General features: G+C 41.4%; 2 protein-coding genes across 3 annotated transcripts; one reads left to right on the top strand and one right to left on the bottom strand.

The window, feature by feature from the left end:
* Positions 1-661: 661 nt before the first annotated feature.
* On the bottom strand, positions 662-3,656 carry polr3d (polymerase (RNA) III (DNA directed) polypeptide D). Of its 2 annotated transcripts, none has more exons than XM_077520649.1 (9): positions 3,489-3,656; positions 2,747-2,909; positions 2,622-2,665; positions 2,387-2,541; positions 2,186-2,307; positions 1,930-2,092; positions 1,316-1,557; positions 1,088-1,240; positions 662-947 (listed from the first exon to the last, which is right to left on the bottom strand). In XM_077520649.1, the coding sequence occupies exons 2-9, from the start codon at positions 2,906-2,908 to the stop codon at positions 834-836; spliced, it is 1,155 nt and encodes a 384-aa protein (XP_077376775.1). In that variant the 5' UTR covers position 2,909; positions 3,489-3,656; the 3' UTR covers positions 662-833. The 2 variants fall into 2 exon arrangements, with proteins under 2 accessions (XP_077376775.1, XP_077376774.1); XM_077520648.1 differs by lacking the exon at positions 3,489-3,656 and adding an exon at positions 3,370-3,475.
* A 915-nt stretch (positions 3,657-4,571) lies between these two features.
* Positions 4,572-16,011, top strand: phyhip (phytanoyl-CoA 2-hydroxylase interacting protein). The gene is made up of 5 exons (XM_077522229.1): positions 4,572-5,143; positions 10,234-10,403; positions 12,009-12,183; positions 12,344-12,461; positions 12,561-16,011. Exons 2-5 carry the CDS (start codon positions 10,236-10,238, stop codon positions 13,105-13,107), a joined length of 1,008 nt encoding a protein of 335 aa, XP_077378355.1. The 5' UTR covers positions 4,572-5,143; positions 10,234-10,235; the 3' UTR covers positions 13,108-16,011.
* The last annotated feature ends 2 nt before the right edge of the window (positions 16,012-16,013 follow it).

Below are 16,013 nucleotides of genomic sequence, written 5' to 3'. Positions count from 1 at the left end.
CCTTCAATATGACAACGCGTGCCAACAGGCCAGGGTTGATCAACTACCTCCAGAGTTTGGAAGTGGAGATGATGGAAAGGTTTGCCAAACTCCCGACCTCAACCCCATTGAACACTTGTGGGATCAGCTTGGGCATGCTGTTTATACCAGAGTGACCAACACAACCACATTGGCTGGCTGATAAATAAGAAGCCATAACACTGGTGTGGGTGTGTCATTCACAAGGCCAGGCCACTTGCCCTTGATGTCAACATTTTCTCTTTCTGTTATGCTTGTTTCAGGAACAACAAAGGCAAAAATCAGACATTTACCAGCAACTCTGGTGAGTTAAAAATTTTATTTTTTTTCGTTTTATGTCATAAAACATAATTTTCTGTTTTGATTGTCAGAGTAATTTATATTTTATTCGTGACTGGTTGTTGCTGCTTACGACACCTGTAATATTTTGTACTTTTTTTTTTTTGGCCCATTGTAAGATATCATATTGTTACAAAACTGAATGGTTAAACAGTGTAACATGGACTATAAATCTATAGTATCTTCTGGTATGAAGAGACGTTTCTACTACTAGGACAACGTGAAATCATTTTTGTCATTAAAAAAACAAAAAAACCAAAAAACAATTATTTGATTAAAAAAAACTTTTATTCACACATTTACATTCATGTATAGTCCATTTATTTTAGTTGTAAAATAAAATATGGCAAATCACTGAATTAATGTGTCTAACCAAACATTTGGTCTTGTTTCAAGTTATACAGTTTAGTGAGTTAGCACACTTTCATATGACACAGCAGCGCAAATCACAACCAAATGAAGGGCATCAATTATCATCACCTGCTTTCCAGCAGAGATTCAAAGTCTGGTGAGCAAACCATTTTGTGTTTGACATTCCCTAACACAGTCAAGTCACCTGTTCGTCCCTCAGTGTCAACAGAAACCAGTTCCTGGAAGAAATTAAAGAGACACAAAGGGGAGGAGTTCTCGCTCAGTAATTCCATCATTAAACAACAGAGGAGTGGTTCAAGCAGCAGGTGACAACACAGACAGAAAAACAGCAACGTTAATGAATCATCTCCAATCATACCTGAAGGAAAGCGCACGATGCCCCAAGGGACACATCCAACGTGATCTGGCCCAATATGAGCTGCACCCGACCGGACTTTCGAACCAGCATCTTTCCAATAAGACCCTCATGCAGATCTTTCAAATTACAGGTGTTATCTTCATTTTGCTCCTCCTGTTAAATATCCAAAGTGTACTTACATATAAAATATAATCATTGTATTACTATGCAGTATTGATTTTTATCTACCTGAGACTCTGTTTTCAAGAGGACAGACTGACCGTCTTCAGACTTCATCTCGGTCTTGATCGGCTTGTACTCCTTGGTGGGTGGTTGGCCAGGCAGCGTGTCGGGCAGCTGCATAAAGAACAGCTCCTCACCTTTGCTCAGACTCCACTTGTGAAGAAGATCCGGCAGAACGTCCGGCTCAGGGAGTGGAGGCGGCTTGAAAGCAGCCTCAGTCTTCTTAATCTCTTTTTCCTGGTGCTTCACTGAAAATAAAAACTTTAGTGTGTTAATCTTTCACATCTATAAAAATCAATCGGCATTTTTGTGGGAACTTTGCACCCCCTTGTGGAGACGCAAGGGCCCTTCAAGGAGTTTGGTAATAAATACGACAAGAAGTTATGACATCTTTGTTGTTCTTAGATCTATATTGCGGAGTAGGTAATTAAAAACACAAGCTAACTACTGACAAAGGTCTTAATGCTTGACAAGTGATGATTGCATGTTTCTATGCTAAAGGGATCAAAAGTAGAGCACTGAGGTCTACGTAACCCTTATTGGCTTGAAGTTGTGAAGATCGTTGACACCCTGCACTTGTTATTGTTAACCTATGATCAACAACAGAATGTGTAGCATACAAGGACTTTCAACTGTAGGTTCCATGGGATCATCCTCATCCAGCTTCTCAATTTTAATAGTAGGAGCACTGAATTCCTCCTTGAAACCCCATCCTGACACAGCAAGAGGGAGTTGAACTGGGCAGCTCCTCTTTTCGCCCCTCAAGATTGGATCATCTATAAACTTAAAAAAAAAAAAAAGCAGGGAAAACAAAGAATCAAATAGTCAATATTAAATAGTGCTAGTAAGTATTGATTAGTATGACGTGATACTCACGCCATCTTTATCCAGCTTGCGAAGGATTTCTTTCGTCTCTTCCTCAGTTTCTCTCTTCTCCTTTTTAATATTGATGATGGGGGATGGTCCTGAGGTCGGGGCATCTCGTTCACTTTCATAACCTATCAACAAGGGAAGATAATTAAGGGCATGATATGATCCAAAGCAACAACACGGTAATTAAACAAGCTATATGATTACCTTTTCTTCTAATGGGTATTTCCCCTGGACCCTGCTCAAAAATAGAGTGGGACTGGATGACCTCTGGACGACCCCGGCCCCTGCCTCTCTCTCTTGGACCTCTGCCTCGGGTTGTATCCATCCGCTCTCTCTTTTGCCTGCCTTCATCCTTGACTCTTTCAAGCATAATTCATAGTCAAGATTCATCAGAAGTGCTTTTACACATTTCCCTCCCATAATCTTAATGTGAACTTACTCTTCTCTAACTTTGCGACCAATAATGTTAGGTGTAAAAGTTTTCTAGAGGGGAAGAAAAACAGGATCTTATGGAAATAAGAGGAAAAGAGAACCATTCATTCAAATATATTTGGGGATACGGACCTTTTTCACTCCCCCCAGGGTGAGATCTCTAGTACGCATTGCAGGAAGGCGACCCGCATTGATGTTTGCAGGTGTTCGGCGGCCCATAAGCTGGCTCCTCCCGACCCCTCCAGGTGGTGGCATACGATGGCCACTAGGATCTCCTGCACCTGAATCAGCCATCCTGACAGACATTTTAAAAATAAATATGATGGAAATACATTGTTTAATAGTAGACCTAACAGCCACAAAATCTGCACGAAAGCATAATAAAATAACGCAATGCAAGAGACTTTATAACAATATTAATGTTCAATTTCTAGTAATAGTCATCAGTTTTTTAAAATGTCAAGCTTGTGAGCAAAAGTGCAAATATCCATCCATTTTCTTGACCGCTTATTCCTCACAAGGGTCCTATCTCAGCTGGCTTTGGGCAGTAGGCAGGGTACACCCTGGACTGGTTGCCCGCCACAAAAGTGCAAATATTTTATCTGAAAAAAATATGTCTTCAAAGTAAAGTCACCTATTTACAAGTGTTTTTCTTTATTAATTCATATGTGTTTAGATCAAACATGTAAAGCAAATTTTGAAACACAGGCAAACAAACGTAACCCAGATTTCAGTGACAAGTCATAATTATATACCGGTAACTCATGCGGAGTCAACAACAGCAGAAATGCATCCACACACGTGGCCGACTATACCACCGACGACATAGACATGTCCGACTTGTCTTTTGACACACACACGTACAGCCACTTACGTTAATTGAGCGTATTTATCCCGGGAAAACAATAACTCCACATTTGTGAGCAGAGTGTCGAAAAATAGCCCAACTCTCTGCTGCTTACTCACACACGCCGACACTTAACTTCCGGGTGTCATCAGCCGATGTTGAGGCGGATCACAGCTGCGCAATGTGCGCATCGCGACGCATGTGCTTTGGTTTCATTGTTTCGTGTTAATCCTTTTTACTAAAGCAATTTACAAATGATCCAAGGCACACAAAAAAAAAGCCACAGATGTCTTCTATACAAGATGCATTATTTGTCGTGGAAAAAGGATTGTTTTTGTTGTTGTTGTTGTTGTTGTTTGTTTGTTTGTTTGTTTGTTTGTTTGTTTGTTTGTTTGTTTTTTGGGAGGTGGGGTCAATTTTTGCAGTACAGTGTTTGGAGTCATTGCTTTAAACAACCCAAATATTAACTATTTATTGTCGTGTTAAACATTCTGCCTTTCATGTTTGACTGCGCTGTTTCTTAGTCCATTCACATGCACTGTTATCAGCATTCAATCATAGATTCTGTCGTTTCAAACTGTTTCTTAGTCCGTACCCCCCCACCCCCACCCCACACCCACCCTCCATACGCTATACAAAGGCGTCAAATGCAGTTTTATTCTCTTTGTTCTTATTAGATATACCAAATGAAATTTGGTGAGTGGTAGTCTGGTGACATAAATTTACAATATGTCACCAGATCTAAACTGTATAAGTGTATAAGTTGTGTATTTGTGAAGACAGCACATACATAACATTCTTTGTCAATTCTTATTCTATTGTTTTGTTTGTTGTTAATCCATCCCCATTGTTTAAAAGGAGATTACATCCATTAATCTGAGTAGAACGTCTCTGGACATCACTTTTTTAATCTCTGGCGAAATCCTAAACGTTGTCCGATGGAACCGATGCAAAACATCCCACTTTACAACTAATGCCAGTGCAAATCTGCTTACTCTGGGCTCACATTGTGGCATCACTCGCCGGAGGATGGGCTAGGTGGGGTGGGGGTGGCGGAGTTATGCCCTGTGGAGTAAGTCCATATGGCATTGCAGTTGTGCCAACTGCAATTTAGTTACTGGGACATCACATGCGCTATCTTTTGAATATTCTCTTACATCAATGACATGTTTTATGTTTCATAACAGCCTCTGTGTCCTTACGTTTCTAAAATGTGAGTGGTGGCATTTATGATGATTCGTAGCAGAGTTCAGTGTCGGCCGACTGTATATCAGAGCACCTCAGGGCAACACTTAAACATGCTGATGAGCTTGCCGTGTTGGACAATTCTCTTTTCGGCTCACCTCATTTAGCTCTGAATGCATCATGGGCTGTGCAGCTGCGTAAGAGTCAAATAAACATCACGCTCAAAGCCCACAGCAAAAATGAGAAAGAGGGTGGGGGGAGATGGAGGGCGAAGGGTGAGTGTGTTTGTGTGGCACACATACACACAGATGAGAGAAACAGACGGAGCGCACACGAGCGAGAGAAAGAGACAGAGTGAGAGAGGATCCAGTATGTTGGTTTCACCTCCTAATCAGTTTTCCAGGGGGATCTATCAGTGACTGCAGCACATAAGGAGAGTCGGAAGCGGGAAAAAGGAACAGCGCCTAAAATCTTCAATCAGTGTTAACAGCGTACAAGTAAGGATTTATTTTCTATTATGTGAGCAGGATTGAGATTGAAATATCAAATTACACTTGATCATGTTGAGTGATATGTTATGCAATTGATGTTATTATTCTCTATTGTGTACTGTAATGCATATTTTCACTGGTCAAGCCTTTCTCATGGGTGTATTTTTAGCCTAATATTATGCTCATAAATGCTTGCTATAGTTATGTACACATGATGTGCCTCTTGCTGATTATGTCCTCCAAACTTTGTTGTCACTTTACCAAATGCAGGAAAGATGACATTTAAATTCAACATTTCCAAGCATCATACATTCTAAATATGTATACATTCACTGGGGTATTAAACAAGTAGTGCAAATGTAAACTAGGTGCTCCACAAATCAGCATCCGCTGCATCTCTGTGTGTGCGTGTTAGAATTAATCTTGAGTGTGGAGCACACACAAATAATTAAACTAATGTGGTGTTTTTCTGTCAGATCCATCAGACAGACCCAAATTGGCTGATTTGGAGCAGCTGGCTATTACAGTTAGCGCCGCAGCTGAGAAAATTGGCTCTTTTTTTTCCCACAGACCGATGCACAAATGAGGGCAACAGGGATGTGCGAGTGATTTGGAAACCTGCATTTGAACTGTGCTCACATCCACTGGATCTTTAAGTGGAACGTTCCCAGACAGCAGCCTTTGATGAGTGTCCTGTGAGAATCTATTGTTGGCCCACTTTCTGTTCCTGAAAGAAACTTGGGGATGAGATGTGAGCACAAGTCGCATTCAAACACACGTGCAATTTTTCCTTCAGCGATGAGGACGGGCTAACGCGCACATTTCACAGTTCGCGAGCTTTAATGAGATGATGCAGCCCGTCCGTCATGACAACACCTCTGCAGACCTCACAATGTGCTAATGAAAGCATCTTTGTCCATGTGTGGCAGCATCCTGAGCGTGTCAGGGTTTGCTTCTTGAGGTTATTTTCGGCACACGTATGCAAAACGCTCAGTGCAAGAGGGACGGATTGGTTGGGATAAAGGAAACGTGCAATGTGCTGGGCTGCAGATAAATAAGGCGGACAGCAAATCAAACACCATCAAAAAAAAGTGTCTGACCCTGGCCTGCTACTCAAGGCTTTGTGCAGCAGTGTGGATCAAATGGCTGATGTGTGACCAATAGTGATTCATCACCTTCCACAGACACTACCTAAATCTCCCTTTGTCCTGTCCTGCCAAACGAATAAAAGAGGAGACACAAACATAAAAATAATACAAATCTTTTGTAGGATTGAGGAGGAGATGCTGCTGACATGTGGTTGCTGGGAGACTGATGGAGATGATTATAAAAAGGCGTAGAGTCATCTGGAAGCGTATCATGTTGCATAATGATGGGAAATGTCAGTTAAGGCTACCAAAGAGATGGGAAAATGGAGCAAGGGACAAAATGAAAGATGATCCATGGATGAAAGTTTAATTTGGCTCCTTTTCAAGAGATAATGACCACAGGGTTGACTTTGTACTTCCTTTTCAATGCAGCCATATTTCCATCTTGTTAGCACACAGCTCAGTTCCATATTTCATCCATCCATTTTTATGAAGTGCTTCAAAGAGCAATATTGGGTGTCTTAGATCAAACACAATACATGTCTATAAAAGGAACCAAAAATAAAGTCAACTGCAAAGTTGTTGTTGCTTTCGGCTTGTTCCATCAGGGATCAATCATATGATTTGCTATGTACATTTTTGACACTGTACTTCCTTTTTGATGCAACATGCACATTTTTATTTTTTTTAATTTTTTTATTTATTTATTTATTTATTTTTTTATCCAGAATTGAGCCCAGCAGGGTATGCAGGCACTGGCCAGGAATCAAACCCACACCATCTACACCAGTGGTGTCTAAACTATGGCCCACCATCTTTTTTTTTTTTTTAGTAGTAGTCCATTGCATAGACTAAAATTTACATTTTACATGGTCCAAGAGGCTCATTTAAAAAATAAAAACATGGAGGTGGGTGGTTAGAAGGGAGAGTAGGAAAATAGGTGCCACTACTGCTAATAGAATGGTGTATGTACTATAGAGCTTTTTTAGATACACAAAAACACAAACTATTTACAACTAAAATAACACAATTTCTTTTTAAATCACTGGTGAATAATGGCAATTCCATTTTGGAAGCGAAAGTTTGATTCTTCCATTTTCTGCTATCATATTGTCGACCTCTAAGTAGTGTGATGTCATGAGGGGTGTGCTAGGACAGGAGGATTATCATTGTACCAATGTTGAGCATTAAACCAAATCAATGTTTATCTGACTTCTACAACAAGGCCCGTTGGCTTCAAAAACACCAAAGGTCATCACAAAGCATCAACAACTTTTCTCCACGTTGGTAGATTTCAGAGTTCAAGTCCCTCCAGTACTTCTCCACCACCACCACCTCAGTGACTTCCTTCTCCTTTGTTCTCCTTTTATGGAGTATATGCCACGGAAGAGGCGGGACTGTTTTTGCATATCAGTTTGGTTCCGGTTCGGTTTGCGACGTGTGGGCTGCGTCAAAATACTTGTGCTTCCAACTTTGTGCCCCTCGGTTGCACGTTCGCAACTGTTGGAAATTTTTGCTTGGTTGATCTTTCTTTATAATTATATTTGATATGAAAAGCATAATCAACAAACTCACCAGAAGTGCGTGTTCAATTTGGACCCAAAGAGGACACAAGGAAATGACTGCACACAAGTTCTGTCAAAGTTGGTCTGATTTATCTCCAAAATTCAAATTCAGGCAGAGTACAAGTTTCTCGATTGAGGGCCGCCTCTTTTTTTAATCTGTTTGCGCGAGAAAAGGATTGTAAACAATCCCAAAAGACACGGCAAAAGTTCATCTGGCGGCCTCCTTATTTATACAATTGTCCAAAAACAGCCTAGCAAAAACATTGACTCCTAATCTTTTTTTCTGTGCCAACGGAGTTGTTTTCCCCCTTTTTCCACCCATGTCTGCATCTCCTGACTCTAAAGTAAAGTTCACAATGACAGTGAAACCACAGCAGAATAAAACTACTGACCGATTATACTGGTCAATATTAACAGGCGTCAAACTTGAATTGTAAATATCACTGACCGATTGTACTGGTCAGGGTGACTTTAACTTAACTTTAACCCGGACCAGAACCAAACTGATGTGCAAAATCACATCCCGCCTCTTCCGTGGCATATACCCCATTCCAATCAGCCTGGCCTGCTTCAATCAAGGGGTCTAAGTGACCACACCTGGTTTTGTTGTGATGCATTCTGGGTGATGTAGTGTCCAGATGGGCGGCCATTTTGGTGTGAGGCACTGGTTTCTAAAAGGGAATGTAACGTCCTTCCACTACACGTCCTCTCATGATGCCACAGTAGGCTACTGGTGACTGTTTTAAAAATGGTCAACTTCCTACAGATTGCTTTTGTTTTGGTTCTGAATGTGGAGATGGTATTATGTTGATGTTCAGTGCAATGGGGTGGATCTAGTCTAGGCAAGGCAAGGCAAGTTTATTTGTATAGCGCATTTCATAAACAAGGCAACTCAATGTGCTTTACACAAGGAAAGACAACACATAAGCATCAAGAAACAGTAGTTAACATTCAGAGGAAGAAAAATAAATGAAAATAGGTTACAAAATTTACTAAAAAGAACATACAATAACAATCTTAAAACATTGTTCAATAAACTTTAAAACATTTAACATAAGGAAGTTTAAAATAATAAAAACACTTAATTAAAGCTGTTTAAAAGTCCCTAATCAAAGGTATAAGAAAAAAGCAAAGTTTTTAACCTGGATTTGAAAGAATTTACACTCGGGGCTGTCTTCACTTCTGTTGGAAGCCTATTCCATCTATGTGCAGCATAATAGCTAAATGCAGCTTCACCATGTTTGCTTCGAACTCTGGGTTCCACTAGTTGGCCCAAGTCTGTCGATCTCAGAGCCCTGCTGGGTTTGTACTCAATCAGCATTTCTTGGATATATTCAGGACCCAAACCATTTCGTGATTTATAGACGAGTAGCAGAACTTTAAAATTTCTACAGCTGAATGGGAGCCAGTGTAAATCCTTAAGTACTGGAGTAATATGTTCTGATCTCTTTGTTTTGGTCAGAACTCGAGCTGCAGCGTTTTGAATGAGATGCAATTGTCTCATGTTCTTTTGAGAGAGTCCAGTCAAAGGACCGTTACAATAGCATGCAGGGCCCTTGACCACCCTTGACCACCCCAAAATCTTGAAAAATGCAAAATTGTTTGCCTTATCCTTTTTAACAGACAGCTATTGTATGTTATGTTAACTAAAATAAATAACTAAATAAATAAATAGAAAATATAAACACTTTGTAATTAATTGCTTGACTGATTTTAGCATGTTTAATAAATGAAAGTTGAAATATTGTAAAGTGGCCCTTTCACTCTTATATTTTTATGTATGTGGCCCTCAAATTAAAAAGTTTGGACACCCCTGATCTACATGCAAGGCAGCAGCATGTGACACTACCATTGTAATCCAGTCAGTTACAACATACTTCAATTCTACAAAATAATAAAAATGGTCATCTACACATATCAAAATTGTGTTTGGTACATTTGAAAACCTAATTAAACTTCCAACTTCCGAAGTATTTCAAAGAGTGTAATATAAGATTAAACTGAAAGAAAGAGCACAAAATTACAGCTGTACATTGATATGAAAAGTAGATGTGGCAAATGTAGATTTCAAATTATTTATAGTGTTGATATTGCCAAGTTACAGAACAAGCACATACTGTGCCAATAAGGTTAAGAAGAAATTACAAGAGTACAAAAGTGAAGTGAGTTTGTCCAAATGTTGATTAAAGCATGAAGCAAATAACTAATTAGATGATGGATACGATTCCAAATAGTGTTTAAAATTCCCTGATGCATGAAAAAAAAAAAAAAAAAAACCCACTGTATTTATTTGCATCCATCAACATAGAGCAGGCATATTTACACATTTAAATATTCGCGAGGCTCAAGAGATTATGCTTTGCAAGTATGTGACAGTGATTTTAATGGAAGGCTTTTCAAAAATGATTTTGCTTTCAAATGTCCTGTCTTATCCCCCTGACAGAAATGGACACCCCTCTCGCCACCCCGTGCAACATTCAAATATGCGAGGTGACGTGCGATTCGTTTCGCATCGTGTGGGACATGACTCCCGAGGACACGGCCAGAGCCACCCACTTCTTCATTGACCTGAGCCGCAAAGAATGCAGGGATCCCAACCGCTTTAAACACAGGGTGAGACAACCCCAAACGGCCTCTGGTTCTGTACCTGGATGAAACTGTTTGTCTCCAAATATCTGATTTGACATGAGAGCAAAAGGCTTAAAATAAGCAGTCGGTTGGGAAAGGTCCGGTCAGGTTAACGGACATTCTCGACTAATCTGAGCACAGAAAGCAGCGGTTGTGCCCTTTCAGTCCGTTCCAATTGAAGCAAGAGGGAAAATGAGTGCAGTCAACAGCTCTGGGCCTGTGACTCACTTGTACTTGTGTTTTTACAACTCACAAATACACATGCAACACTGACCAGTTATTGTGGTAATCACGGCTAATGCACATTATTCACTAATTTTAGACACCAACATTAAGTCAGCAAGATGCTGAGGGGGCATATGGTCATGCTCAGTGCAAGTCTAGCGCAAAGTGCAGCCTAATTGTGTGCATGGGTGGAGTTTTCAATTTTGAGTCAAAAGCAATTTGTAGTAAAAGGGGAAATCAACCTGAAAAATTATTTTCAATAATATGTTCTATGCAACCCCACTAGTCCAAATATTGTGTTTTAGGGATATGAATTAAGCATCCATTTCAGAGGGCGGCCATTTTCTCACTTGTCAAATGAAAATTACATCACAGTTTTTCAGGCTTATGCTGCATTCAAGGAAAGTGGGAAGTCAGACTTTTCCAACTTCAAGTAGTGTGTACGGGCACGTCCCCCTGAACTCGGAAATCCCACTTGCGAAGTCGGGGGGAAAAAAGGACCCCGACTTCCCTGACCGACTACAATGTGACATCATACTACAATGGCGACCCCTTTGGCAACACAGACAGTGAATGGTAAAACACTTGAGATAGTAGATAGTTTTCTTCATTCATAAATATTCGACATAAAAGAAAAATAAGAAAAATACATAAATGAAGCAAAATCGCAAGAAGGCAAGTTTGCTGGAGGTCAAAATGAGTTTTGAGGACCAAAATAAAAAACAATTTATCACTAGCCGCCCTTTTGGTTGTTCACTTTCGCCTCGAACTCTTTCAGGTCGATACTGGGATAAATCTGAATTCCAACCTTCCTCAAATGCAGCATCAGTTAACGAGAAATCACGGCTCACCTTTTTTTAAGCTGAGCCGTGATTGGTTGTTACCAGAGCTGTGATGTCATTTTAAATAGACAGCAAGTGGCAAAATGGCCGCCCCACAGAATGGCCAGGATTTTGTTGCTCCTATTCCACAAACACAAAAAGCAATCTACAACATATTATTGAAAAGAAAATTTTGGGGTTGACTTCCCCTTTAAAAAAAAAAAAAAAAAAAAAAAAAAAAAAGATCTAAAAACAGCTTCTTGTACGGAGATAAAAGAGCAAAACAAAGTTACATCATCCATGTTGCCATGGCTATGTGAGCCCCTTGAGTATTTAGCGGCGCTTCTTAGACACCTTGGCCAAAACAAAGAAGCTGGTTTGATTAAGCGTCTCCTCGTTACAGCCGCTTGGGCTTGAAAGGAATATCACGGTATTAATGCAAATCCTATAGAGAGAAAGGCTTGATTTAAAAAGCCATTAAAATTTCCTTTGAAATGTTAATGAATGAAACAGCATCCAGTGATATTTCTGTGCCATCCTTCAGGATGTGCCAACCAAACTGGTGGCGAAGGCCGTCCCCCTGCCCATGGCGGTGAGGGGGCACTGGTTCCTCAGCCCCTGCACCGAGTATTGTGTCGCCGTGCAGACCGCGGTTCGACAGCCCGATGGCGAATACCTGGTGTCAGAGTGGAGCCAAGTGGTGGAGTTCTGCACAGGAGGTGAGGCGCCTGGCAGCTCAAGTGATGCTAATATATGCCGTAAGACGTTACATAAGCACAGACAAAAAGAAAAACAATTCCCTTTTCACATAGGGTCATTAGCATTTGAAAGGACGGGCAGACTTTTGAAATGATTATAGCGCTCCTTTTAACTTTTCAGACTATGCCATAGAACACCTTCAGCAGCTTCTCGACAAGGCCAAAGGCTCTGCGGGAAGGCTTTTGAAATTCTCTGTGTTTTATCGCAATCAGCATCCAGATTACTTTGACTGCATCAGGTAAGTGAAGCATTGTAATGGCATGTGAATGACAATGTCTATTAAATGGAATGATAATGATGGTAATAATGTACTTTCCCCTCTGGTTGATTGAATTAGAAACGAGTGTGCAGGTCTGATGCGTCCTGCGCTTAAAGACACGAGTGGGAGTCATGGTTCCCCCATAAATGGCAAACTGCAGGGAGTCTTCTTCAGCTGCAACACTGAGTTCGATACAGGACTCCCCCCGAAAGACTCTCCATACGGCCCCCTGCGCTTCCAGATCCCGGCCGGACTCCTGCTCAACCCTAACACCTCCCTGTACTTTGCTGACTTCTATTGCATGTACACAGCGTACCACTATGTGGTTCTGGTGCTGGCCCCTGTTGGAACAGAGGGAGACCACTTCTGCAGAAGCCGCCTCCCCATGCTGGACTTGGCCAGCAACCCCTTCTTGACATACACCGCCCCCCAGGGGCCATTGGAGGAGCCGCTGTACTGCCACGCCAGTGATGTCATCCTGGAGGTACTTTTCACAGAGCCGGTCAGTTTGGATCAGGGCGCCGTGGAACAAATCAGTGGACACCACCAGCTCATGAGTTTGACCACGGCCAATGCCAAGAAGGATCCGAGCTGCAAAGTGTGCAACATCAGCGTGGGCCGCTGAGTAAGATGACGATTTTGGACGGGCCTGGGGGCGGCCAAACTTCTGAGGCTAAGAGACATGGAGCTCGTCGTGTGTCGGCCAAAACCCAGAGGGAAACACCCGCATCAGGGGGGGTGCATGCCACTTTCGCTTCTTCCTTCCTCCCAGAATAGAATAGTGTTTCCAAAACATATCCATCTCACAGACTTCCATCATGGGCAGCTAGAAACTGAACAGGTTATTTAGATTAGCTTTTTTTGTTTATTTAATGATCCCTATTCTTCCTTGACCTTGGGTCCACACAATTAATATAAAACTTGAAGGTGACTGTGTGTATTATTTAGCACCATCTCGTGGTGAACTAATAAAAAATAATATGTTCTATCACATCAATTAATCAATAATCATTTACATAGATTGCATCGCGCCTTACAGGACAGTGACATCTTTCTGCTCCAGTACGAATACCCGAAGGAGAATAACTTCACGAACTGAGTTGGCCTCTAGTGGTAGTTGCGGCTACTGTCGGACCCAATGGGCCCATTTTAGCTTACACAACTGAGCTGGGTAGGGTGACCAACGTGGGACACACACGGCGTTTGAATTAATGGCACATGTCATTGAGCTTCAAAGGCTGTGCATGCATGCGCTACGTGACTGTGTCTCACGAGGCACAGCGTTTGAAGCTCAATTCACTTGCCCTACTACTTCAAAGGATGTGCGTTTCCGAGCTACGCGGGACGGTTGGTCACGCTACAAGTGGGGCTTGCAGGTGGTTGTCGCTGAGTCCCATCATTTGTGCTCCCGCCATTTGTCTTCCTCTGCCTTGCTCTTGCTAGCTTTTGCTAGCTTCTACCGCTAGCCGCTCCAGTTACGCTTTGCTAGCCGCTGCAGCGAGTACTTGCTAGCTACTCTTGCTCACCGCTCACGCTAGCTCCTGCTCGCTGGGTTGCTGACTCGCTCTAAATAATAATTGATTGACAATTCCGAACAGCCTGGCATTTCTAGTATTTCCGTAATGCAACACAACACAAATTCGCAAAAGCTTCCTTTACAAAGTGAAAACAAATGGTGTACTGTTATGCTTTTGTTGGCGACTAGCATACAAACCAGGCAGACTGTTATAGTAGTCAAATGTCATTTCATCACATTTTGAAATAAAAATAAATCCTCATGAATCATAAAACAACCTAAAGTCCAGTGCTTTTCAATGGACTTGAGGGTTATTTCACCGAGAAAGACCAAAAATGTTACTTTTGACGTGTTTTGATTAGGGCTCTTAGGTGACTTGAGCTAGGCCGTTGTGTCGCTGTGACTGTGATGGCGTGGGGGTGGATGGCCAAGGTAGTATAAGATTAGCGACCATTTTGAATGGGGCAAGCCATCCTCCGTGTTCGGCAGATAAGGCTCCACATCTGTGTACTCAATCTTTCTGGCATCCAGTAAAAATACTACTGAGAATATGCAGTCTCCTGGTTATTGTTATTAGTATAGCAAGCACTCAAGATAAAAGAAGCAGTGAAAGTTCCCATTGAACTTTACAGAAGTAAGCTCAGAATTGTAAATTGGTGGTAGGCTTAGGAAGTGTCTGTGTGAGGCACCATAGTTTACGTGCTATAACACTGTTGCATTCTATATGTTCACCACTAGATGGCACTAAATATTACACACCGTGCCATGTTCAAAGCACAGACAGGTTTACTTTAATGTCATCTCAAATTATGTTCAACCACTGTCAAGATTGAAGCAGAAAGTGAAACAAAAATGAAGCAAGTAACAACTAGAGCTACATTAATCTTGCATATTTTAACTTTGTTCTGTCACAAAACCATCTGGTTTCTTGATAGTGTTTTATGTCTTTTGGTCGGTGGCGTAGGCTTATTGGGGGCAGTTCATTCAGGTGCCAAATTCAAAATTTGATAAGAAGTTAAGAAACAATTAATAGTTTGGCAACAAAATGTTTAACATCAGCCTCACACTTCTGACCTTCTGTGTGGAGTTAGCATGTTTCCCAGAGCTAGCATGAGTTTGTCCCAGCTTTCTCTCATATCCAAAAAATATTCACGTTTAGGTCTGTTGAAGACTGTAAACTGTCCATAAGTGTGATTGAAAGTGTGAACAGTTGTTTGTCTAAGTACAGCATATGTTTGACAGGATTGGCTCCAGCTCATCTGTGTCGCTAATAAGTACTAGGATGGCTGGAATAAATAGCCACAATTGCAGTTTTGAGTAGCAACAAGCACCTTGACAACATTGGCTGCCCCGTTTGACCTTCCCCGATAATGTCACTCTCCTCTACTCATGTTGCGCCACCCTCCTATCCGTTTAGTCCTGGTGACAGCCAACAATGAGCCAGCTATCTTCAAAGTTAGGCTCAATTTCGTGGCCACATAAATTGTCATATAGGACTTGTTTTGATTTACGTTCACATTGCTGAACCTGAGTTTGAAGTCATGTGGCCCTGAAGAAATCATTGTGGAAGGCGCTGCACAAACAGATCCACCTCCACACTTTTGTTTTTTTTTAATAGTTGATTGTGTATAACTTAAACTGTTTGATTTCCTTTTGTGAGTCCTTAGTTTGTCTTTGCTTTGTCATGTGTCTCAAAATGTGTATTTTAAACACCAGACTAAACTTGAGTTAAATACATTCTCCAGCCGGAGAGGAGCTCAGAACAATGGGTGCACAAAGCCTCCTGCTATCAGTCAGATAGTTTATCTTAACAGGCCTGAGCTAAGATTAGCTTGTATCCTGCTTTGGGGCTTGGATTTGTCTCTGACGAGTAATCTGTGACCTATTTGGGAATCCCAGAGATGCCCAAAGTGAAAGGGATCCCTCACCCTCTGTTACCAACCATGATGAATGGACTTAGTAAAAGTACAAGAGTGTGTACACAAATAAAAGACTGGTGTTCCATGAAAACAAAC

The sequence above is a fragment of the Festucalex cinctus genome, chromosome 5 (genome assembly GCF_051991245.1).
Source record: "Festucalex cinctus isolate MCC-2025b chromosome 5, RoL_Fcin_1.0, whole genome shotgun sequence".
NCBI lineage: Eukaryota > Metazoa > Chordata > Actinopteri > Syngnathiformes > Syngnathidae > Festucalex > Festucalex cinctus.
The sequence above is the reverse complement of the archived record's forward strand: the minus strand, read 5'-3'. Positions and strand labels throughout refer to the sequence as shown.